This window comes from Trichomonas vaginalis, chromosome II (genome assembly GCF_026262505.1).
Source record: "Trichomonas vaginalis G3 chromosome II, whole genome shotgun sequence".
NCBI lineage: Eukaryota > Parabasalia > Trichomonadida > Trichomonadidae > Trichomonas > Trichomonas vaginalis.
In genome coordinates this window covers 10900227-10924398 of record NC_067204.1, presented here as the reverse complement: position 1 = coordinate 10924398, position 24172 = coordinate 10900227, and the positions used below count along the sequence as shown (strand labels likewise).

General features: G+C 33.3%; 15 protein-coding genes and 4 pseudogenes across 19 annotated transcripts, besides 1 other annotated feature; 14 read left to right on the top strand and 5 right to left on the bottom strand.

Annotated features, from left to right (window-relative positions):
• Positions 1-5996: 5996 nt before the first annotated feature.
• On the bottom strand, positions 5997-8838 carry TVAGG3_0523520 (26S proteasome non-ATPase regulatory subunit family; the record flags this gene model as incomplete). Its single annotated transcript, XM_001313704.2, has 1 exon — positions 6248-8812. One exon carries the CDS (start codon positions 8810-8812, stop codon positions 6248-6250), a length of 2565 nt encoding a protein of 854 aa, XP_001313705.1.
• Positions 8839-9873: 1035 nt separating this feature from the next.
• Positions 9874-24172: part of a mobile genetic element that runs on past the window's edge.
• TVAGG3_0523510 (phage tail repeat-like family) lies at positions 10102-10920 on the top strand (the record flags this gene model as incomplete). Its single annotated transcript, XM_051237322.1, has 1 exon — positions 10102-10920. One exon carries the CDS (start codon positions 10102-10104, stop codon positions 10918-10920), a length of 819 nt encoding a protein of 272 aa, XP_051095146.1.
• Positions 11060-11422, top strand: TVAGG3_0523500 (uncharacterized protein; the record flags this gene model as incomplete). Its single annotated transcript, XM_051237321.1, has 1 exon — positions 11060-11422. One exon carries the CDS (start codon positions 11060-11062, stop codon positions 11420-11422), a length of 363 nt encoding a protein of 120 aa, XP_051095145.1.
• Positions 11688-12356, bottom strand: TVAGG3_0523490 (uncharacterized protein; the record flags this gene model as incomplete). The annotated part of the gene is made up of 1 exon (XM_051237320.1): positions 11688-12356. The coding sequence occupies one exon, from the start codon at positions 12354-12356 to the stop codon at positions 11688-11690; it is 669 nt and encodes a 222-aa protein (XP_051095144.1).
• TVAGG3_0523480 (phage tail repeat-like family) lies at positions 12954-13844 on the top strand (the record flags this gene model as incomplete). The annotated part of the gene is made up of 1 exon (XM_051237319.1): positions 12954-13844. A coding segment is annotated over one exon (891 nt), but the record flags the coding sequence as incomplete, so codon positions are not given.
• On the bottom strand, positions 13951-14800 carry TVAGG3_0523470 (annotated as a pseudogene). Its single transcript has one exon. A coding segment is annotated over exon 1 (850 nt).
• TVAGG3_0523460 (uncharacterized protein) lies at positions 14818-15219 on the top strand (the record flags this gene model as incomplete). The annotated part of the gene is made up of 1 exon (XM_051237318.1): positions 14818-15219. The coding sequence occupies one exon, from the start codon at positions 14818-14820 to the stop codon at positions 15217-15219; it is 402 nt and encodes a 133-aa protein (XP_051095142.1).
• Positions 15239-15394, top strand: TVAGG3_0523450 (uncharacterized protein; the record flags this gene model as incomplete). Its single annotated transcript, XM_051237317.1, has 1 exon — positions 15239-15394. The coding sequence occupies one exon, from the start codon at positions 15239-15241 to the stop codon at positions 15392-15394; it is 156 nt and encodes a 51-aa protein (XP_051095141.1).
• Positions 15414-15998, top strand: TVAGG3_0523440 (phage tail repeat-like family; the record flags this gene model as incomplete). The annotated part of the gene is made up of 1 exon (XM_051237316.1): positions 15414-15998. One exon carries the CDS (start codon positions 15414-15416, stop codon positions 15996-15998), a length of 585 nt encoding a protein of 194 aa, XP_051095140.1.
• Positions 16044-16628, top strand: TVAGG3_0523430 (His-Me finger endonucleases family; the record flags this gene model as incomplete). Its single annotated transcript, XM_051237315.1, has 1 exon — positions 16044-16628. One exon carries the CDS (start codon positions 16044-16046, stop codon positions 16626-16628), a length of 585 nt encoding a protein of 194 aa, XP_051095139.1.
• On the top strand, positions 16668-17528 carry TVAGG3_0523420 (uncharacterized protein; the record flags this gene model as incomplete). The annotated part of the gene is made up of 1 exon (XM_051237314.1): positions 16668-17528. The coding sequence occupies one exon, from the start codon at positions 16668-16670 to the stop codon at positions 17526-17528; it is 861 nt and encodes a 286-aa protein (XP_051095138.1).
• On the top strand, positions 17732-18394 carry TVAGG3_0523410 (uncharacterized protein; the record flags this gene model as incomplete). The annotated part of the gene is made up of 1 exon (XM_051237313.1): positions 17732-18394. The coding sequence occupies one exon, from the start codon at positions 17732-17734 to the stop codon at positions 18392-18394; it is 663 nt and encodes a 220-aa protein (XP_051095137.1).
• Positions 18567-19481, top strand: TVAGG3_0523400 (organellar and viral DNA polymerase type B; the record flags this gene model as incomplete). The annotated part of the gene is made up of 1 exon (XM_051237312.1): positions 18567-19481. The coding sequence occupies one exon, from the start codon at positions 18567-18569 to the stop codon at positions 19479-19481; it is 915 nt and encodes a 304-aa protein (XP_051095136.1).
• On the top strand, positions 19890-20426 carry TVAGG3_0523390 (organellar and viral DNA polymerase type B; the record flags this gene model as incomplete). Its single annotated transcript, XM_001582462.2, has 1 exon — positions 19890-20426. A coding segment is annotated over one exon (537 nt), but the record flags the coding sequence as incomplete, so codon positions are not given.
• On the top strand, positions 20590-20979 carry TVAGG3_0523380 (KilA, N-terminal/APSES-type HTH, DNA-binding family; the record flags this gene model as incomplete). The annotated part of the gene is made up of 1 exon (XM_051237311.1): positions 20590-20979. The coding sequence occupies one exon, from the start codon at positions 20590-20592 to the stop codon at positions 20977-20979; it is 390 nt and encodes a 129-aa protein (XP_051095135.1).
• Positions 21191-21893, top strand: TVAGG3_0523370 (annotated as a pseudogene). The gene has a single exon. A coding segment is annotated over exon 1 (703 nt).
• On the bottom strand, positions 22358-22642 carry TVAGG3_0523360 (protein of unknown function, DUF4106 family; the record flags this gene model as incomplete). Its single annotated transcript, XM_051237310.1, has 1 exon — positions 22358-22642. One exon carries the CDS (start codon positions 22640-22642, stop codon positions 22358-22360), a length of 285 nt encoding a protein of 94 aa, XP_051095134.1.
• On the top strand, positions 23270-23721 carry TVAGG3_0523350 (annotated as a pseudogene). Its single transcript has one exon. A coding segment is annotated over exon 1 (452 nt).
• Positions 23738-24155, bottom strand: TVAGG3_0523340 (annotated as a pseudogene). Its single transcript has one exon. A coding segment is annotated over exon 1 (418 nt).

Below are 24172 nucleotides of genomic sequence, written 5' to 3'. Positions count from 1 at the left end.
TGTAGTGGAAACATCTGACATAATGATTCGTTATGCCAAGGTTTGATTCCCATTTAGCCAATTTTTTTCTTTTTTGGATCATGAATTTTTTTTTGGGTCACTATAAGATTTGTTTCATGTTCTAAATCTGCTGCATATGTAATCTATTTTTATTTACCTATTTTTTAAAAATCTATTGGATTGCCAAATTTGAATATATTTAAAATCATAAAAATCCAAAAAAACTATAATATATGTTTTATGCATAGTGCCGATACTCAAATATCAGATTACTTAGATCCATGAATAATATCCGAATTTTTTTTCTTAAATTAAACTTCAAAACTTCTTCCAATCTTATTCTTAATCAATTGTAAATTTTTAAAACCATTTTTTAAAATAATTTTGCGTAAATTTTATTCTCATGTTGTTTTAATCGAAAATTGATACATTTTCAAAAAAATAATATTGACTTATGAAATTCATTTTTAAGGTGAAATAGTATTGTTTTTATTAAAGTATATGAATAATATATAAAAATTAATGAATAATATAAGCAGATTTTTAGTTTACAAAACAAATATGAGCAATGCAATTTCAAACTTTTGCTGGCAATTTCGATATTGCTCAAGTTTGTAGTATTTGTGATACCTATAACATCGGCTTAATCAAAATTCGATTTTTCTTATGAGTTATTGAGAAAATTTGATTGCAATGAGAAGGATTTCGACGTTTTTGATAAACTAAGAGCTGAGCTTTAGGGGTTCAGTTCATTTATGGCTGTAGTTTGATGCGTAGATCTCTTTTTTATTGTAAATTCTTTCAGCATGGAGATCGAGAATGAATCTTTTGAGAACTTTATGAGTTTTTACACCCGTAAAGAGGTCCTTCGAGGAAAGATAGTCCAGACTACATGAAGATGTGGGTTAACCAAAAAAATCCGATGGTTTCCCCATATTCATGTAGATCTTCGAAAAAATGAGCACCAAAAAAGCCAAAAAAATAGGCTTTTTATTGGATTTGTACACTAGATCAATAATCTATTTAGGATCTGACACTCTTTTTAGCCAGAGATATGAGGTCCTTTCTAGGAAAACGATCTATTCATCCATAAAAAAAATGAATTATCGTTTTCCCCAGAAATTACATGGGGAGTGGTAAAAGTAAAGCAAATCTGGGTATTTCTTTCGCATCATTAATACCAAAAAAAATTGAAAGCGCACCATTTATTTGAGCATTGTATAATGGCTGTCTTGAATTTGTTATATTATAATGAAAAATAAGATTAAATTTTAAATAATTTGATTTTATATGGTTATGTAAGTTTAGAAAATAAAATTTTAGATTCTTTGGATTTTAATTGGATCTTAGCTCTCAATAAACACGTATAACTAAGTGATTACTCATTCATTATTATATCTCTTTTGATGATAAAAAAGAAGAAAAAAAAATAATAATATATAAACAGCACTTGATGTTGAATTTTCAGAATGGAGAGATTATCTAAAGGTAGTCTCACGAAAATACGTTATTTTCCCGATGCCTTGGAAGCAGCTTTGCAGGTTACCCGTAAGGTAACCAGCAGAGGTTTCTGAGCAAGAATGAAGAAGACTAAAGAGCCTTTTTATTGCAAACGCTATATTTGTAAGTGTCTTTGTAGAACTTCTCATAAATTCAAAGATTTCCAAAAACGAATTTTTCGATTTTGATATAATAAATGATATTTACACCAATTATAGATGTATTTGCAATTAAAAAAATCCGAGTTAACTACAATATCTTCAATTTTTGTCGATCACTTTTTCATGTCATACTAATAGCAAGAATACTCACTCAATTTGATTAGACTTGATGATAGTTTGAAGTAAAAAAAGGCCACCGTTTTTTTTATTTGATATCGTTATCTAAATTTTGTACGGGAATGAAATAAACTATAATATGAAACGTGTGTTATTATGATTGTTGGGAAACAATCCAATACTTATGTCTGTATAAAATGATTATTTCTACGAGATTTTTCATATTCAGCAAATAATGCTATCAAAATCAAATAACAATAAAAAGTTATTTTGTACATAGTGTAACTTAATCTTTAATACTATATAGAACTTCGAAATACGCCTGAACGGTGCGAGCTATGCGATTAAATACCTTTTTTACGATTAAAATTTGAAAGTGAGGATAACTCAATGGTTAGGGGTATGGGTTCGACTTTTTCTATTTGGCAACTATTTTTTTCTTTTCATTGTTTCAGCATTTTTTATGTCTATATCCATAAGCATATAATTTATTACATATTTAATAATAATAATAATATATTTTCCTTGAAATCGCAATAAAAAAAAAATATTGAGAATTTTTAAATTAATAGCTCACAACTCTAAAATACATAGTTCTAATCGTGCATATATGGTGTTTTTACAAATAATTTATTTCATTTTTAAAATAGTCTCTCGCATTGCTGGACATAGTATACAAAATGCGATGCAATCCTAATAGTTTTGATATTAATTGTCGAGCGTAAATGAATATCACTCAAACGTCGCAAGTCAAATAACTCAAGTCAAACCTAATACGATCTTTTTATATTCGCATTTAAAAAAAATCTTATTTTGACATTCTTATTACATAATCCTATTTAACATTGGATGGCTATTGGATTATTGTTGAAAAATTGAATCTTGTTGTTAAATAATTTTAACTTTAGTTCAATCTACAATATATTCGAACAATTTTTAAAGATAATCGCTAGTTACCGATTGTATGAAAGCATGTCGTGTTTAAAATGCAATCAAATGCGATGTAAAGAACAATCAAATCTTTTATTGCGAAAATTAGGAAATCCAAAAAGATTAACCGGTTTTATTTGTAGGAAACTGGAAATGTATTAACAGCAGCTACGCAAAGCTAGCAATACCTCGATACTTTCGAATAATTTATTCAAAGTTATTGAATTTTTACTGTTCAAACAAGTTCTACCATACGATGCAATTTTTACCTATAGGACATGTGTTGTTTAAGTTAAAACAAGTAAAAAAAAATATGATTTAGCATCAAATTTTGGGAATGGATTTCTCCATATAATTCAAGAAATGATTTAACTAAAGAATAGAATCAATACGCTTGCATACAATACGTAAACCATTAACGCGAAGCCAAAATAAAATAAAAAAATTACCAAAAAGGTAATCTGTTGAAGCTCCCTATCGCTGTTAATACAAACAAACTTATCTAAAATCTCGTTTTACTCTATCAAAATTAATTACTAATTAGTAATTAATTAGATTTTGTTCTTAAAAATAGACTAAATACATAATTTATACACTATTTATTATAATATTTTACATTTTTGACCGTACGTGTTCATAATCAGCTTCAATTTTATTCGAAATACCTTCTATTTAAGTCTATATTTGTTATTGAAAATAAATTCTGAAAATTCTTATCATATTCATCATCTCTTAAGGTATGTAAGACTTTTATATTGACACTGCCGCGCTGCTACACACTTCTTAATTCCAAAAAAAATCCGAAAAAACAAAGATGAAATTAAAAAATACATTTTTCAGCTAGAAAAAATGATTTTGCAAAAAATTTAGAAAAACGATATGTAATGAAATTGAAGCAAAATCATGTTTACATCGTTTAATGTGTAAAAAGTCAATAAAATTCGAAAAATGATATGATAATATCAAATTTTAAAAGCTAGAATGTATTAAGTATCAGTACTTCTTATAAAAATATTGGTTTCATACCAATTTTCAAAATAGTTTATAATTAAGATTTTATGATGATATTTAAACGATAACAAGTAAATAGATACAAAAGAGAAAACTACATTTATGTATACTGTGTGATGATATTATCAATTTGGATTTTAAAATTAAGATTGCAATTTTATTTGAATGTATTTGGAACTATAGAAATATTTGAACCATTATTGCAATTACCTTGAGGGGTATATTAATTTCTGGTACCTAATATTATTTAAAAGCAATTCTTTCCCTTCGATTTGCAATAACTTTGCCAGATTTTAGCATTTTTTTTCCCAGTTAACAATGTATGCGTATATGCATTAAAAAATGAATAAAAATGAAGAGTCGTGAAAAATTCTATGCTGGCTATTTCGAGATGTGTTATTTCGATTTTTATTATGCCTTTTTGACATCGGTGATCTTATTATTATTCATACTTGGTAACACTGTAGCAATTTGATTTAAATTAAAGCGATTAACTTGAATTTAAAAAATATGGAAGAATAATTAAGAACGAAAGTAATAACATTGCTTAAGATTGCTAGCGATTGAATAGAAGAATGAGAATCCTCTAATCGTTACTATCATTTCTTGCATAGCGGGCCGATAATAAACAATCAGCACAGGATGGTAAAAAAAGTGATTCTGGTATGTATACTATTTTTTATTCTTTCCGTATTCCTCACAAATTATTTTCAATATTATTGTGCAAACGGAAATATAAATAAACAATTCAAAAATGAAAATGTAAATTTAAATTGAAAATGTATTATAAACATGCTAAAAAGTGTATATTTTAAACTTAAAGAAAAAATGAAATCCGTAAAAATGAACATGATGTTTGATAAGGGAGTTTGAATTTTTTTTTTCAAAAAAATTAAGGAACTTAAAATGAGATTATCAGGCTATGTAGTAGGTATTTTTACGATCTGACTGCAGAAATCGAATCAGCGAGACCTGAAGATTCATATTCCGCCGGAAAAATAGGGTTTCGAGGCGTAGATAGGGATATAAAGATACTTTAAGAAGATTTCAGTAGAAATATGGTTTATAAGAGGATATAAGTCAGGATATAAGATTATGAAAAATGAAGAAGTGAATTATCAAGATGTATTTATGAGTAAACTATATTGTTTTAAGCTATCTAAATCTGTTTTGATATCAATTAAAGCGTATACTTATGTAAAATGCGAAATTTAAACTATTACTTTTTTTTTGCTATTTGGACACAATGCTGACAATGAATCTAATTCATGACGCATGCGTAGCGTGAGGAAGCATTTTGACATAAAAGAGAGGAAAATCTGATTACTTGTGTAGAAAGTTTCTGTATTTCGTCTTCTTCCAAACACAGCGTACAGATGTAGAAGAGAATGCAGCCATAAATCCAAAAAGACACTAAAATAAATTGGAGATTTTTTGTAAAGTTTTTACTGAGCTTTGTTACTGAATCAAAATTTGTTACAGAATGACAGGAGATTAAATTAGTGACATTTGTGAGTAATAATCATCAATTTGTCAATAAATTATGTCGAAGATGGTTTAAATGTCTTCGAAGGCATGAAATTAGATCCTAAATCTGTTTGAATTAATAAAAGAGAACAAATGTTGAAAGAGTAGTCATATTGCCTACAAAATTTTCGAACATTTGCATTGAGACAATTTGAAAAAATGATGCCAAAAATACCTTTACTAAAACATTTTTAATTAGAATAATAACAAGGAAAAACAATAATAACACAAAAAGAAAAAAACAAAGATGTTATGATTTGAACAGTCGTCTTTTGGATTCAAAAAGAGCATAGTGGTCACAACAACTACACTACCTTCCTTTCCGAAAAAAAGCTGAATAATTAGTATTTAATGAATTCTCCAGCTTGGCGATTTGCGGCTTTTCCAAAATCTGTTATGATAATTCTATATAGCAATTAATATATAATATGCTTTTATAATCAAATAATTTTTTAGTACAGATAAATTTTTTAAAATTTCAAAGTCTTTCCATTCTACTAACGCTCTTCACATCCATATCCTTTACTATATATGTAATATAACACCTTATTTTAATTCCCATGTTATCGATTTATTTGTCGAAAAACTGTCTTACTCATTAATTCCTGAGGATTTTGGGAAAAAGTTTTTACATGAACATGTGTATATTATATGAAGTATATTGATAAAGTAAAAATCAAATTTTATTGCATATTCATCGAGAAAATAAACTAACGAATCCCTCAAAATTGAGAGGGTAATCCTCCTCCTCTCAAATAAACGTACATACGGGTGCACCCTTAATATTTTTATAAGAATTTTGAAATATATATCATATTATTTCTTTCGCATCATTAATGCCAAACAAAAATGAAAGTGCATCACTTATTTAGGCATCGTACAATGGCCGTTTTGAAGTTTCTTTAGTGTATAAACAGAACTTGATGTTGAATCTTCAGATGGGAGAGATTATTTATTAAATTTAAATTAGATTATAAAAATAATAATAAAAAATTATAAGTTTATTGATCCATTTCTTGTTCACCTTCTTTCTTAAGCATGATGAAACCAAGTGAAGGAGTTATGATTGGACTCCAATCTTTAGAATATGTTGGATCGATGAATTTGATCTGCTCCAATGTAACACGTGCTGGGTTGGTGATGATTTCTTCTTGTGGTTCATTCTTAAGAAGATCTTCCTTCTCCTGCTGTTCTTTCTCTTTCTCTTCTGCAGCCTTCTTCTCGTCCTTGGAAAGTTCGCGAGCAACAGAAAGTTCAACTTTGTCGGCAAGTTTGACAACATCTTTCTCCTTCGCGTATGTTGGTGGATCGGCAAATAGTGATGGTTTGGACTTGCATCTGACCTGCCACTCAACGATGTTCAAGTTTCTGTCCAATGGAATCATCGCTGTCGTGTGGAATGCAAGTGAAAGCATGAGTGACAAAGGAATGAAGTAGTAGTAGTTGGTGAACAATGCAGCACCAACTGTGGAAAGCATTGAGTTGACACCGCGAAGAGAGTTGCATGAGATGATGGATTTCCTGCCAGTTGCATTCAAGATACCGTATGCTGCACCGATGGAGAATGTTGTCATTTCACCGGACTCTTTCCTCATCTTAGAGCGAAGGAATTTACGGAATTCGGCGCAGTATGGCTCTTGGGCATCACTCTGCTGCTGAAGGATCATTGCCATGCCAATTGTAGCACTCTGGCGAACAAGTGGATCCATGTCTTTAAGCAATGGTTTAAGTAACTCAATGCACTCTTTGTTTCCTGTGCCTGCGCATGAAAGACCAATGGCAAGAGCAGCACCGGAGCAGCAGTATGCGTGGTATGACATGGCCAAAAGACCAAGTGTCTCCGGAACACGCTCAGGCTGACGAGACAAGAGAAGACCGATAGCAATGCATGCAACACGGCGGACATCACCACTTGTGTCACTAACTGCAATGTGAAGAAGTTTCTGTGCAGTCTCGTTGTCGCCTGTGCCAACATATGCAAATGCAAGAACCCATGCAGCCCCTTCGCGTAAAACGGAGTTACGGCTGTTGATCAATGCATCGTAAACAATGTTTGCTTGACGCTCTTTGCCGTAGCACATAAGACCAAGTGCCATGGAGATGCCGCGGACAATCCTCTCGTGTGGGCAGTCCTTAGCAAATTCAAGTAACTTAGATAACAAGTCGCATGGACCGGAGCCGAGGTTGATCATGCCAATAGCGTATGCAAATGCTTCACCACACTCTGGTTGGACATCCGGCATGAATAACTTGTTTGTAAGGTTGTCGAGGTCATGTTGGTCCTGGCTGCCGATCTTGATTAAGCCAAGAGCAAGAGATGCACCGTAGATGATGTACATCTGCTTGCCGTTGTTAAGATAGCCGTTGACAAGATTGATGATCTCGCTGTCGTTCGCGTAGTTTGCGTGGATTAAACCAATGGCGTAAAGAGCACCGCCAGTGACTTCGGAGTCTCTTTTAGCGTCCGTGTAGTTCTTGAAAATAGTGTTAGCAGCAACAAGGTTACCGATGTGGACACAGCCGGCTGATGCAACTGAGTAGAACTTTGGCCACTTGTTAAGTGTGGAGAACCAGTCAGTGTGGTCTCTGAAGTACTGATCGTGAGAGGAGTGAGCATTCATGTATGCGAAAAGAGTAACAACGGCGTTGTGTGATGTAGAGACCTTTGTGTCGAGACTTTCGATGAAGCCGTCGATCAGTGAAGTATCTTCATTCGAATACTGGTAGTGGAACTGTAATTCGAGGTGTAATGGTGTAAGTCTTGTGAGAATGTCTTTGACTGGAAGAACTAATTCGTCTTCGCCAAGTTCACGGATAACATCATTACGGAATTTCTGGCTTGCATCTTCGGCAAGGTCGAATGCGATCTGGTAAGCTAATTCTGAGTTGTCCATAGCAAGCAATGTGATGATAACGGCTGCAACTGCTTCTGGATTATTCAAGAATTGATGTAACTTGGCAACTTGTTCATCAACAGAGTCAGAAAGGAAGGTAACCAATACCTGCAGAACTTCTGCGCGATACTGTGAGTCGTGGACGTTCTTAAGGACTGTTGTGATCGCATATGGCAAAAGATCTGGAAGAGTCTCAATGCAGCGAGAAAGATACTTGTTCTGGCGTGTTTCAAGGGCAAGGCAGAATAAGGCTGCGTAGTCCTTGTTGTCGAACATGTTGTCGAAAATCTTGTAAATGATTTCAAGTGTAGATTCATCAGTCTCCTTCTTCTGTTCAGCATTAACTCTGACCTGAGAAATGAGCTGTGATTTGACAGTATTTGTGAAGTTGTCTGTTGCTGTTGGGTCGAATAATGGTCCAGCCTTAACTAAGTACTTGGCAGCGGCAGCAAATTCACCAAGTCTATAGTATGTCTTTGAGGCAAGAAGAGCGGCCTTCTCGTGATAGTGGAATGAAGCATCGTTGGCGAGTTTCAAAATAACATCGAGTTTGTCAGCGATTTGGGCCCATTCGAGATCGACAACTTCAAGAAGTTGATCAATGGCGTATACCTGATAGTCAATATCATCTTCTTCAAGAAGAGCAAGGAATCCTCCGGAATATCCCCACATTTATGAAAAATTTACAAAAAAATTTCAATCTGACCAATTTTCTAATTGGAAAATTTTTCGTTTAAAAAATTTAGGAAATCGATAGTTCTTTTAAGGGTTTCGTTTTGCGAAAAAAACGTACAATACGCAATTTCGCTAAAAAACATTTAGCTAGCAATTTCGACATTTGACTCCACTCAAGACGTCACTTTTTTAATTTTGCGGTATCATATTTTTGGAAAATCTTTATGAATATTATATAAAAAGTCTCTTTAATATCTATATTTCATATTTTTATCGATTTTTAAAGTTTTCGCGAAAAGTATTCAATTATTTTTGCTATTTGGTCGGGTAAATGTCAGATTTGCGACATTTTCTGATATGATATTCAGATTCTACGTTGATAATAATGCTTATAGAACCCTCTTGCTATTGTGTCAAAATTGCTAAACCGATAGCAAAAATATCTCGCAATATCAAAATTGAGATATTGAGTGAATTATGCATTATAGAGATTAAAAATCTGATTTGTGAAAACATCTCATCAGTTTCTAGCTAATTCAAAAATCTTTACTATCTTATTCGATTAAAATGAAAAGGGAATAGCTTTATTATGCTTTAAATGACAGCCTTATAATATAATCATAGTTTTCGCTCAATATGCAGCATTTTTTTTCGAAATCTATGGTCAATGTCCTAAATACTGATTGCTTTGCATTCATATCTCTTACATTTTCTATACCCACATCACTATTCATTGCTATTCCTATCTTTTTCATTTTTGTTTGTTTCTCATAATTTCTCAAAAAACACGATAACTTGATATTTGTAAATATCATACTTTATAACGTAAATAAGAACTTGACCTATTAAGAAAAGCAGTAATGAAAAGAAAATCTGAAATTCATAAAAATTACAAGTTTCTGATGACAATTAGCTTAATTAAACCAGGTACAAGATTATATAATTGTATTTTCTATCCAATTATCCATATAATATCTTATCCAGAAAAAAAAACTTGATCAATACCAAATGATTTTTTAACTAGTAAATAAAGTATTTTCTTTACACACACATTGTATAAAAAAAAAAAAAAAAAAAAAAAAAAAAGGTAGTGGGGCTTCCAGGCACTTCGTGCCTTCTAGCCCTGAAGATGTTTAGTATAAATGAAGTTTTTATTCGGAAAATTGTTAGTCTTCTGGGTCGAAAACATTATATAATGTGTCGCTTTTCACAAATTATATATGTTTTCATGTTTTGTCACTTTTCTGTCACTTTTCAGGTAAAAACATTTTTATTATTATATATAAATGAATTTTACAAAACCACCGTTACCGTTCTTTGGAAATAAGGGTAAATGTAAAGATATTATATTGAGAGAACTTAAGAAACTACCGAATGGTCTAACATTTGTAGATTTGTTCGGTGGAAGTTTCTATATATCCCATTTGTGCCATATAATATTCCCAGACTCAAAGATTATATGCAATGACTTCGACAACTATATGAACCGTCTCAAACATATTCCAGACACAAACAATATATTGAAAGAGTTAAAAGAAAAGATACCTATAGGTAAGATGGAACGTATACCATTAGATAAGAAAAATATTGTGAGAGAGGTTTTGAAAAAAGCAGAATATATAGACTGGGATAGTATATCTGCTAGACTATTATATAGTGGTGCTATAAGAGTTCATGACATTGAAACACTTATGTCAAAAGTTTTATATCTTAACTATACAAATGTTTTCAAAGAGGACATAGAAAAATATATTGAGGGTATAGAGTTTGTGAGATGTCATTGGACAGAGTTGTATGAAAAATATAAAGACAAGGAAAATGTTTTCTTTATAGTGGACCCGCCGTTCTATAACACATGGGATTTTCAATACCAAGTAGACTGGACTTTGAGAGACTCTTTAGAAACTTTAGACGTTTTACATAACCATCCATGCTTTTACTTTACATCCGATAAAAGTGGTTTGGAAAGTGTCATGAGATGGTTAGAGGACATACATGACTATGAGTTTAGATACGATAAGATAGAATATGAGAGAGGTCCTATAAACTGGAGAAAGTGTCATAACAAAGAAATTTTATTGGTAAGTAAATGTGGTTTGAAATAGGACTACTTGTTTTAGGTTTTTTCCATTGTGTCATCTATTTATTTGACGTGGCAGAAAGATATAGAGAATATGAAGATGAACCAATGCCTGCAAATGTTCAGCATATGTACTCGTAAGAGATATTTTTATCTAATATTAAATGGACGCACAGAACTTAGCGAATGCACAGCAACCTGGACAACCAAACCCAGAGAATATTCCAAATGAAGTTAGAATACAAACTGCAATGGCAAACTATGGTCAAGTGCCAACAGATGTACAAATGCAAACTGCCATGTCAAATGACGCTGCGTTAGGTTTGCCACCATGGTATGCAAATATGAGATGGAAAGAGTTTTATACAAACCCTGAAGTGGGATATAAACAACTTTATGCAGATGACGCGAACACAGGAGTTGACCCAGAATATGTTTTCTACCAGAGGAGAAACAGAATGTATGAGCTCCAGTTAAAGAACGCTATGGAACTCAACAGGAAACGTAAGAGACTAGGCGGACATTAGATTTTTACATATAGTAAAATGGGTTTCTTCAGTAAGATAGGAAACTTCTTTCGAAATGTTGGAAGAGGTATATGGAATGGAATAAAATCTGTCGGAAGAGGAATTTGGAACGGAGTCAAAAATATTGGCAAAAGAGTAGGTCAGTTCGTTGGTATTATACCTAAAGACCCTGAACCAGAAGAACAAGCTCCTGTTATACAACAGCCTGAACCTGCACCACAGTCTAGTTGGCAACCAAATCCAACACCTCAACCGTATTAAAAAATCATATTTTTACCGTTCGATAGTAGTTGTATATGAGACTAAGTTCTAAGTAAAACGCATGGTATAATGGAACTATTCTCTTTCTTCCATCTGTTGTAAACCATACTTGAAAGTCTGAAATACTTCCACTCGGTGGTTCATATAGCTTTGTAGGTTTTTCGTAAAAGTCATTTGCCAAGCATAAAAAAGAGTTTTGGGCGCCAGAAAATGAAGCATGAACTATAATAGCATCTGAGTCGAAAACATTTTCATATGTTCCATTAGGGTTTTCGACTTCATAATAGTCCGGGTGTACTGGATACCATGCAGGCTGATTTAACATCCTCAGAAACCTATACCATGCCAAGTTGTTATATTTTGTAGAAATATAAACGTCTTCTCCAAGGTCTTCTATTCTATTGATTTTAACAGTTGCATTTTTCCTGTCATATATAATATCGAGATGGTACTCTCCTTCGTCAATGTTATACTGGTTTGCATATTCGATATAGATATCGTTTATTTTTTCTTGAAAAGCTTGAAGAGTTGTTTCTAAGTTTACAAGCAAATTCACTTGTAAAAGTTTTCCCTGTTCAAATTTCTCATACGTACGTTTTTCTTTGTTATAGTATCGAATTTCAAAAGCGACCGTAAATGGGAAACCATGTATGGCTTCTGAAATGAACTTCATTCTACGAAAGCCAATAGCTTTTGTGACGGATGGGTCTCTTAACCATCTTAAGGGGTAGTCAAAACGATAGCCTTCATGCTTTACGGTCTCTGTCTCAAACTTTTGACCGACATTAGTAAAAAGTTCATCTAATGGTTTAGTTGTAGCAACTCTTGAATTTTCTTTTTCTATTGAAAGCATATTTTATCTAGAATAAAAATGTCGAAAGAAACAGCGTCTATGAGAGAAATACAACACAACCGACAACTCATTTTGCAAGCTCTAAATAAGAACACAACAAACTTTTCAAACTATTCTAAGATATCTGAGTCATTGAAAGAAGGAAACTTAAAACTGACGATAAACCCAATGACAGATGAGTTTCTGTTTCAAGACAGTAAGAACCATACTGTTTGTATAAATCCAACAAAAAGAACTTTAAACGAGAAACCTATAGATGAACTTCTTTTGAAGGCAGATATTGACAACAAAGCTGACAAAGAGTATGTCATTGAAAAAGTTCAAGAAGAACATGACAGAGCAGATGCAACATATGCAACGAAAGAGGATGTTGAAAAGAAAGCAGATAAAACATATGTTAACGATGAGTTAGCATGTGTGGCTAGTGCGTTAGTGAAGAAGGCAGATAAGGAATATGTGGATGAAAAAGAAAATGAAATTAAAGAAAGGGTTGAATGGTACCATGAACGGACTTCAAAGATTTTAAAAACTAAAGCCGATACAGGATGGGTTTCAGGGTGTTTAGACCTTAAAGCCGACAAAGAAACTGTAGATATGTTGACACAAACGGTTTCAAGTCATACCAGAGGTTTAATGGAAGATGGACAACAGTTGAAAGAGCTTGAGAAAGGTGTTACAGAGTTAAGGAATACAAAAGCAGACTCGACATGGATAAAAGGATATGTAGATGCAACAAAAGAACGTATTTTCGCATGGACAGAAGGAACATACCCACAAAAATATCATAGACATAGCATCTCTGACGTAAATGAACTTGAAGAAAAGTTATATAAAAAAGCAGACAAAACAGAGCTTCAAACATTAAAGACAGAAATACTTCAAACAGTATATCCTATAGGTTCTATTTATACGTCAATGAACTCTACCAGACCAGAAGTAGTACTTGGTTTTGGAACTTGGACTCAAATAGTCGACAGGTTTTTGTATTGTGCAAACTCTTCAAAGGAAACAGGTGGAAGTAAAGCGATTTCAGGTGAAAATTTACCTGCACACAGTCACTACATAGATTTAAGTACATCTCAAGCAGGTTGGCATAAGCATAGATATTGGGATTGGTCAGGAATGACAAAAGGTAAAGGATATGATGTTAAAGACAACGTTAAGTTTGCTATAAATTGTTACTGGAGTGACACTCAGGGAGAAGGAAACCATACACATAACGTTTCAGGATATACGCAAACAACGGGACAAAGTAAAGACTACATGCCACCTTACATGACAGTTTACGCATGGTATAGAATTGCTTAGTCGTCATTTTCAACTTCTTTAGCATATTCGTCAGGAGTTGTCTTATATTTGTTAGGAACTGTCTTTGAAAGTATACCACCTTGAACTTTGACAAGTTTGAAACGAGGTCTGACAATAGTAGTTTTATCTTCTGCTTGCAGTCTGTACATTTTGCCATGTTTGCCTAAAACTTCATAATATTCTCTTGTATACTTTCTTCTATTTTTACGAACACGAATGCGAGTACCTGTCGAGTTCCCATTGTTGTCATAGTCAATAGTATTTTCATATGGGTCGCGTTTAGGTATTTCTATTTTTACTTTGTCACCTTTCTTAAGTTTGAAGCCTGGCATTCTTTCTTGTTTGTCTCTTTTGACTAAACTATTAAATATATAGTCTTTCTCTAAGTCAGGGTTGTTTTTCATTTCTTCGGGGGAGTGGTTTCCCAAACCTTTTTGTTTACGGCTATTGTAAATATTTAAAACTTGTCTCATCTTTGCCATGGAGAAGTGTCTATATTTGTCGTCATATGACATTTCATTTGCTTCACCACCTTGTGGTTGATTTAAGTTCTTAAGATTTTTATACAACTGTCAATGACACCAAGAGCAGAATGGTTTTTGGTCGACAATGAAATATTGGTTTACATTTTTTGAACGCAGATAGTTTTTAATATCGTCTGATTTGAAAGAACTTTCACAGTCAGATGTCAGTTTTGTTGGATGGTATTTGTCAACGAATATTGTCAAAGCTGCTAAGATATCTAAAATATTTTTGGACTGTAATGGTATGGCTTCACAGTATCTTGTGTTTTGACCGACAAATATTAGCCAGTATGGTGGTCCATCTTCTCTATACCTCGGAATGTTTTCCAAGATATCCATAAACCAAGCATTTGGTGTTGAACTAAAGATTTTTATCATGAGTGCTTTCTTTGTCGCTTTAGAAACATAGGGGTCCTTGTTTGGATTCGTCATTTTTTAACCCATAAGAAATGGGTTTATTTGGCGCATTAGCAGGAGTTGCATCCAGATTTTTACCCGCAGTGGGAACAATAGCCAGAGGTGCATTTGGAATTGGAAGGAAGATTTTGAGTACATTAGGTATACTGAAAGAGAAAGCACAACCTATTATACAAACTGTACAGAAAGGTTGGGAGGTAGCACGAGATGCAGCAAATCTTATTCCAAATCCTGAAACAAGAGGAAAAGTTCAAGGATGGATGGACAATGTAGGAACACAAGCAGGAAACTATTATAACAAAGCAAATGACTACTATAACCAAGCAGGACACTACATGGACCAAGGTGAAAGATTCTTTAACAGAGGATATAACCATGCACAACAGTGGGTAAACAACAACCAACCTCAACCGCCTCAAACGTGGGGAATGTAAAATTTTTTACTGAGATGAAATGAACAATACAGCATTGAGACAAATGGGTTCAAGATGGATTTGTCGACTTCCAGCAGTTACACAACCACGTGTTTGTCAAGTTCTTCCTATACCTCAGGAAGTTTTAGACCAACTTAAAAAACCTAAACAACCAGTTGAAAACAAAACAAACTAAAATTTTTTACTGAGATGAAATGACCGAAGAAGTTGAAACGGTAGATTTGACACCACAAACAAAAAGTTCAGAACCATTGTCAAAACCTGTCAAAGAACTTACAGATGAAGAGAAAAATTCAATAATAGAAAGTGCCAGGTCTGGAAATACAAACCCTAACTATAAAGTCACTTTTCATAGAAATGGAACGGCTAGTATCTCAAAAAAGAAACAGACTCTCACAAATAAAATATTGAAGTCGGAAGGAATTTTCGAGACAACAGATGGGAAAGTATACTTCACTGACAAACAGTTCATTATAGAACATCTCATTGACTTAGAGTCGAAATATTCTAAACTTTACAACAAACACAAAAAGTTGAAAGGAAAACAAAAACAAATGGCATATGATATTTATGAAGAGGTTGACGACACAACCATACCTGCAAGTGAGGTAAAGTCAGAGGAACCAAAAAGTGACGAAAAACCGATAGAAGAAGGGAAGCCAAAAACTGAAGATAAACCAAAACCAAAGGTTAGTTTCAATACTAGACCAAGCCAACCTTCATTAGCTGGTATGGGTTGGCGTCAAAGGCTTATGGCAGCCGGTGGTTATGTAAAGTAAAGTAAAAACATTTTTCAAAAAAAATATTTTTTTATTTTATTTGAAATGTACGCTGAGTCTGTCGGAAAAGACTGTTGGAAAACTTGTTTGTTAGATGAGAAATATGAAATTCACTGTTGTGAGTCATTTGAAGTCAGAAACAAAAAGACAAAAAGAGTTTTAAGCGAATGGGAGCAAAATGACGGATATGCTAGGATGAGGATTGGTGGAAAACACTATTTAAAACATGTTGTCATTGCAACTCATTTTATACCGAACCCTAACAATTTACCTTTTGTAGACCATATAAACCATATAAGAAATGACAATAGACTTGAAAACTTACGTTGGGTCACTTGTTCTGAAAACAGTAAGAACAGAGGCAAATTTAGAGATATTGTATTCGAATTTGTCGACGAACTAGAAGATGAAACAATTGAAATTACAGACTATGGCGAGCATACGTTTGAGTTTTACTACTATAGCGAAGAACAAGACTCTTTCTACTTTTATACCGGCGTAAACTATAGGAAATTACAAGTATGTTTTACTAAGGAAGGCTGTGCTTATGTAAACGCTAGAGATACAGATGGAAAATGCGTTCGAATACTTCTTAACAAATTCAAGAAGCTATATGGCATACCATTTTAAAACATTTATTTTAAAACAGTATATTTTTACATATATTAAATGTTTCAGGTTGAAAAACAAAGAACAAAAGTAGCAGATACAAAACCGTTAGACTATATCTTTACAAACGCCGGTAGGACTATTTCAGATGAAGAAATTTCATCCGGCTCCTACCGCTTTGACTTTCCAATTCGTTGGCTTCAAAGTCCTTCAGATGCAAAGGCAATAGGATTTAGAAGAGTTTTGTTTTCAAAAAGAACTAACGCGTTTATGTTTGCGGTATATTTTCATGGGCGGTATAGAGGTCATGATGGTCTACTAGACAAATTTGACGAAATGAGAATCTTTACAGTTCGTTCAGACGAAAGTCTTGAGAAGACTCTAAATGACTTTCAAACTCAAATAAACAAATACTACTGGGAATTTCAAGAAAAATACGATTCTTTACTAAATGGAACATACTATCTGAAACTAGAATATGACAAGATGAACTCCACAGTTTCATTTCAAAGGATTGAAAATAACCCTCCAAGAGATACACAGTTTTTATTTTGGCAAGTAGACAAACGTTCTTGGGCACAATTTCTTCGGTTACTAAACCAGAACGAACCATTACCACCTGACGGTCCGTTCTGGTTTATACGCCCACCAACAGATTTGACAGTTTATAGAAACGTGTTTGACCCTCAAAATGTCATGTGTCATGCAAGTTTCAGTTCAAGCAACAATAGTTTTCTTTGTATTGGTAAGGACTTTTATGACTTTGCTTCTAAATTCTACGAACCACCTAGTAACAGTTTCTCTGACTTTCAAGTTTGGTTCACAACAAATGGTGTGCAACATATTGTTCCATTGTACTACGACTTTTATCTCGAATTGTCTTTCATATATAACTACGGAGAAGTGCTGAAAAAGTATTGAAAAATAATGTTTAGGTGAAGAGGTGAAATCTCACCTCTTTTTTCACCTGTTTTTTCACCCTCATGAATTTTCATGAATTTCCTTAAGATAGAAAAAAAGTGAGTTAAAATGAGATTTTTATCGTTGTGGTCCGACGGTTAAGCCACAAACGAATGTCCGACGGTTAAGCCAAAAATATTTTTTATTTTTATTGTAAGAACAGTATGACAGTCGAAGCAAAAACGTTCACGAACAAATCTAATGGCGAAACATTCACAAAAGGCACTTACAACGGTATTGAAGTCTTACGTAGAGACAAGGATGGTTATATAAATGCAACAAAGATGTGTCAGCAGTTTAGGAAAGACTTTAGAAGGTTGTTGGAAAATAAGTCCTGGGAAGAGTATTTTAAGGCATTTTGTGAAGAATATACCACCCCGCGGAATTCCGCGGGTTGCTTTTTATACAATGTTAATGCAGGAATTCCGGATGAAATCAAACAGGTTAGAGGAATGTATGTAGACCCAAGACTTGTAAACTATATAGCAATGTGGGCTTCTCCAAAATATTGTATAGCAGTTGGAAAAATTATGGACTCCATAGACAAGAAAGTTCATGAGAAGTTAGATGAAGAAGAACTTGAAGATACAGTAGAGAATGCAAAACCTTTGTTCGAAGAAGAAGTTAGAAAAATGCATGAAAAACAAATAGAACATGAACGTGAGATATGTTCTGGTTATAGAGATTCTCCATACGAACTAGACCAATGGGAACAAGAAGATTTAAAGAGAGAATTTAGAGAATATGAACTCGCTAAGATAGCATTAGAAGCTGCAGAAGAGAGGTTAAAGGTTTGGGGTTGTTTTGTACAAAAATATTGTGAGTAAATGAACCATTTATTTTTATTGAATTCGGCAAAAATATATTTTAGGTGAAGAGGTGAGATTTCACCTCTTTTTTCACCTGTTTTTTCACCCGTTGAATTTTCATGAATTTCCTTAAGATAGAAAATAAAGTTAGTATTTTTAAAAAAATATTTTTTATTTTTATTGTAAGAACATGTTAGCAACAACTTCACCAAACTCTTTAGTTATGAACCCAACATCTATGTTAGTAGAGATGAAAAGCTTCATTCCTTCTTCATATACTTTCGAAACAGAAATCCAGAAGATAAAGCAAGAACTTCTCCAAGGAGATTTAGATTGCACTGCGAAAGATGAAACAAATGAACAGTATCTTTATGAAATGCAGGATATTATTGACCATTTACCCAAACTTCCTGAAATACAACAACAAAAACTCACTATTCCTGAATTCGACGAAATTGAAGTTAAAGTTACTGACTCAGTAGAAACCAAGAAGTTCATACGTAAGGTAAACTATGAATTCCTTGGATTTCATTGCAACCACAAAGTCATGGACAAAGACTGCGACATGTTATATAAGAACATCTCTGACCTTTACAAATCTGGGGAGTTTAAGACCTACGACAACTTTGTTTCGTTAGTTGCAAAATGTGTATGGCAGATAAGAGATAAAGACAGAAGGGGTAAAATATGGAACGAACAGATAAGACCAACTGCTTCAGATTTAAAGAAAACCATTGACGCCTTAGTCGTACTTGCAGGTAAGGTTTCAATGTACAATGCAAAAATGAACCCGCAATGTTCAAAATGTAAAGCAGCAATGAGGAAATATAACTACTCCGTCAAAGAGATAGAAAGAATGAGAAACGACTATGCAGATTTAAAGAAAGAAGCAGAAAAGCCAGCAGAAAATAAAATGGACATGTTAGAATTTCTGAACAAAAACTATCCAACAGCAGAAGATTTCCTATTATCTGACGTCAAGAAGAAGTATAAAGAAACTTTCGGTATCGTTAAAACATTTGACATACTAAAAGAAGAAATAGAAGCTACGAAATTGTTTAGGATTTCAAATATACATCGTACAATTCATGTAAAACGCTTGTGAAAAAAGAGGTGAGAAAAGAGGTGAGAAAACGGGTGAAATCTCACCTCTTCACCTAAAATATATTTTTGGGTCATTTACGCTCATTACGAAGAAGTCTTGACAAAACATTTACGATGAAATCATGAAAATTCATGTACGAAGAAGTCTTGACAAAACATGTACGATGAAATCATGAAAATTCATGAGGTGAAAAATGAGGTGAAAAAAGAGGTGAAATCTCACCTCTTCACCTAAAATATATTTTTATTGAATTCAGCAACAAAAATCTGAGTAAAATGGCATATGCTTGCTTCCCTCGGAAAACCGAGAGAAGGGATTCCGTATGAAATTTCATGAATTTCCTTAAGATAGAAAATAAAAGCTAGTTTTTTTAAAATATTTTTTTTATTTTGTATGTAAGAACAGGAAATGTCAAACACTGAGTTTGAAACAGTTAGAAAGATAGACAATGACACCAAAATGGTTAGAATTGGTGATTTAAACGTAAGATACTCAAAGAAATACAACAAATATTCTTTGTCAGACATTATATCTCCATCTGGAAAGAAAACAAACGACTGGGTTAAAATTGCTTCAACTCAGAAAATTTTGACAAGAAATCCTGAGCTTATGATATCGGTAAGATTTCATGGAACTACAGCATATCTTATAGACAAAAGTCTTATACCAGTAGTTTTGTTCTGGTTAGACCCAGTTGTTGGATATAATTTCATAACATATGGTTCATTCGATACGGAACGTTGCAGTGAAGGCTTACTTTACATCGTTCAGAAACCGAAAGACTTCAATACAAAGAGATATAAGATAGGAAGAACATTTAATATAACTAAAAGATATGACTCTACAGTCAATAGAGTTAAGGTTGTGTTTGTTAACGATATGAGAGCTGCAGAAACAGAACTGCTTGAAAAGTTTGAGAAAATGTATGGTGCTCCCATAAAAGGTAAAGAAACGTTTGAAGTAGATGAGATCGACAAAGCTATAAAATTATTTGACGAAGTTGCTGAAAAATACATGTAAAGCGTTTATTTTTGGTCTTTTGTGAAAGTCAGGAAATAACGCTAATTTTTTATAAAATATTTTTTTTATTTTGTATGTAAAGACAGAAATGACAACAACAGAGAACACAACAACTGCTATCGTTCATGAAGCCATAAATGAAGAATACGAGTACATACAATATAACAAACAACTCCGTCTCATTCGTTCGGTCAAAGATGACATGTACCAAATGCAAAGTATTTTGACAGCATGTTTTGCTCCAGACACTAAGAAACCACAAGACTGGTTTGAATTAAATAGCACTCATGAACTTTTGAGTGAGTTCGAACATGTAGAACTTAAAAAGATGTACCAAGACAGACAAAACTTACCATTGCATCTAAAAGGTATATATGTTCATAAGTTCCTAGTTAGTTCAATAGCAATGTGGGCTTCTCCTCGTTATGCATGGTATATTTACAGACTTCTTGACGAAGTTGCTGAAAAATACATGTAAAGCGTTTATTTTTGGTCTTTTGTGAAAATAAAAAAATAACGCTAATTTTTTATAAAATATTTTTTTTATTTTGTATGTAAAGACAGAAATGACAACAACAGAGAACACAACAACTGCTATCGTTCATGAAGCCATAAGTGAAGAATACGAGTACATACAATATAACAAACAACTCCGTCTCATTCGTTCGGTCAAAGATGACATGTACCAAATGCAAAGTATTTTGACAGCTCTTCGTTCTACAAAGCAAGCATATCATTGGTTTGAAAACCAGCAGGCAAAAGAACTTTTAGAAGAATTTCCTCATATGTTTGCGTTCCTCGGAAAACCGAGGAACGAGATTCCGTACGAAAATCGTAAAAATTTGCCAAATAGTTTGAAAGGATATTATGTTCATAGACTTCTTGTAAATGCTGTTGCAATGTGGGCTTCGCCTCGTTACGCTTGTTATATTTTCATGATGTTAGATGAAATTCATAGACAAGAACGTGAAGAGATGGAAAAGAAACTTCAAGCAAAAGATGAAGTCATTGAAGCAAAAGATAAAAACATTCAAAAGAATACCACGTTCGGTACCAAAAGGAAAGGAAAAGAACTATAAGTATATGATTTATACTGAAGAGATGGAAAATGAAGAAGACAGAGATATGGTTATGTTGCATTTAGTCAGAAGAAACAACAAAAGCTTTTACGACCTTGCTAAGATTTACAAATCTGACAGAAATTGGTTCTATCGCGAAAACTTACCGATTTCAATGACACCGAATGAAGATGTGAAACAAATAGTTCAAGATACGTTACCTCAAACACACTATGATATTAAAGGTTGTACAATACTTACATTCAAAGAAGATTTGCCATTGTTAAAGGAAAAAATAACAGAGTATTTTGACAACTTCAAACAAGCAGAGTAAATGAACCATTTATTTTTACGCTTGACTTCAGATGGCTCAGGTAGCTCTAGATGGTAAATTGGCTTGTCAAATCCTTCTGGCATTCCGAGTCCTTCCATCCGACATTCCAAGTTCTTCCATCCGACAGGAAAAAATTTTCCCGACAACAGGGAAAAAATTTCCCGACAACTGGAAAAAAATTTCCCGACAACTGGAAAAAATTTTCCCGACAACTGGAAAAATTTTTCCTGTTGTTCGTCCGTAAACCATTCAAATTTTCGAAAATTGAGAACTTTTTGGTCGAACGACAGAAAAAGTTCTTCCTTCCGACAGGAAAAGTTCTTCCTTCCGACAGGAAAAATTTTTCCTTCCGACAGGACACAAACGGATGACTGACGTTCCTCTTCCTGAATGCCTTCCAAAGCCAGAAGAACCGACAGCCCCAGCACCACAACAGACTTACTAAGACTAAACACTTACATTTTTCAAGCTTGACTTTTTACAATTTGAACTTTGTTCGCGTAGATATGAATTCTGAAAGAAGTATGAGGGTCTTGTATGACTTTATACTTCTCCCATAGTTCATGTCTGTCAAACTTACCTGCCATGGACTCTTTCATAAGTTCCATGAAATCGTCTTCGGACAATCCAGGGAAAAGTACAATGTCAGTAAGTATTCTCTTTACATCCTTACTTAAACTCTTTGCTGTCTGTACACATATTACGACTGAGATGTTAAAGTGTCTGAGCTTCTTAAGAATTCGACACATATCTTGTTCTCTGTTCTTTAACAAAGGATGAGAGGCGAAATCATCTAAGATAAGAAGACACCTATGAGGGTATGTCTTCCAATCGTAAGATTGCAATTTCTTCGAAATGTATTCTATCTCTTTCTGTTTGTTTCTGAAGTGTTTCTTCTCTAATATTCTCTGCATTTCCTCATTAGGGTCTTTGAACTTAGAATTTATATACTCATTTATAGCATTATACTTCAAAACTCTTCTTTGGTACTTCTTTATCCAATCTAACAACTCAGTATCCTTTATACATACTAACTTAGACTTCTTTATAATATCTTTGAACGAATTGACGGTTTGGTCAAATTGACCAGAAGTACTACAAATGACAACTAACTCATAAAATGGGTTCTTCTCATCTAGTTCTTGTTGTTGTGCAGCCATTTTAAGATAAGTGAAAGTCTTACCCGACCCAGGTGGTGCAATTAGACCTGTTATACCATTCTGAGCAAATAAGAACTTTTCATGTATAGGTTTTATCTGAGCATTTTCTAACTTCCTCTTGTTCTTGTTTAAAACATTCTCAAATTTTTTGTCAATGTCAGCAAACTTTTTTTCTAACATATTTTTAGAAAAATTAAAATTTTTATCTTTTTGAAAATGTCTAGCGATTTCGCTATCTATATTCGAGACAAGCTTTTTGACTCTAAAACTTCTGTCGACCATAAAATCTTACATAGTGTAAACAAGAAAGGTGAATTTGTTCTAAAGTTCTGTTTCTGGGAATATTGACAAGAACCATAAAACATTACAAAGAGCAGTCTTTAAAATTTGTCAATGACAGACTTGTTGACAGAGATGACGCCGATTGGAAAGATGAAGTCCAACAAAAGTTCTTAGAATGCAAAGAAGACACATGCGCTGTTCTTGAAGATGAAATAGAAAACAGAATAGATGAGCTATTAAAGGACAAAGACCTTTTACAAAAATATGGTTCTGAGAAGTTTGACATAACTCCACCAGAGAAGAAGAAGAAGAGAGAGAAGAAAGAAAAGAAAGTAGAAGAAGAGAAGAAAGAACCTGAACCAGAGAAAAAGAAATTTGACATGTAAAAATAAAATTTTATTTTTAGAACATTTCTGGGTCAATGTCAATGTTCTCTTCCTCTTTAGGAGTAAACACTGGCTTAGACTCTAAAATCTTTTTACCCAATTTACCTTGAACTTCAACTATCTTAGACTCATAATATTCATAGTCGTCTGCTTTCTTTGGTTCATAAGGTATAACAAGTTTGTATGCTTGCCTTCTTTAAGGTTTGAGAACCTTCTGTCAAAATTTTCTTGACTGCTAACAAACCTTCTATGTCTAAGTCTTCAAATTTTCGCACCATTTTTAGTCACAATAGCAAACTTAACGGTTCGATGTTCCAAACTTTGTCAAATGTAGACTTTTCAAAATGGTAGAAGTAAACATTCAAATATATGAATGGGTCTAGTTCTTCTTTAAGTCCTGTCATGTACTTGTTGACTGAAATATATTTCGTCATCTTTTCTATCGGATAAA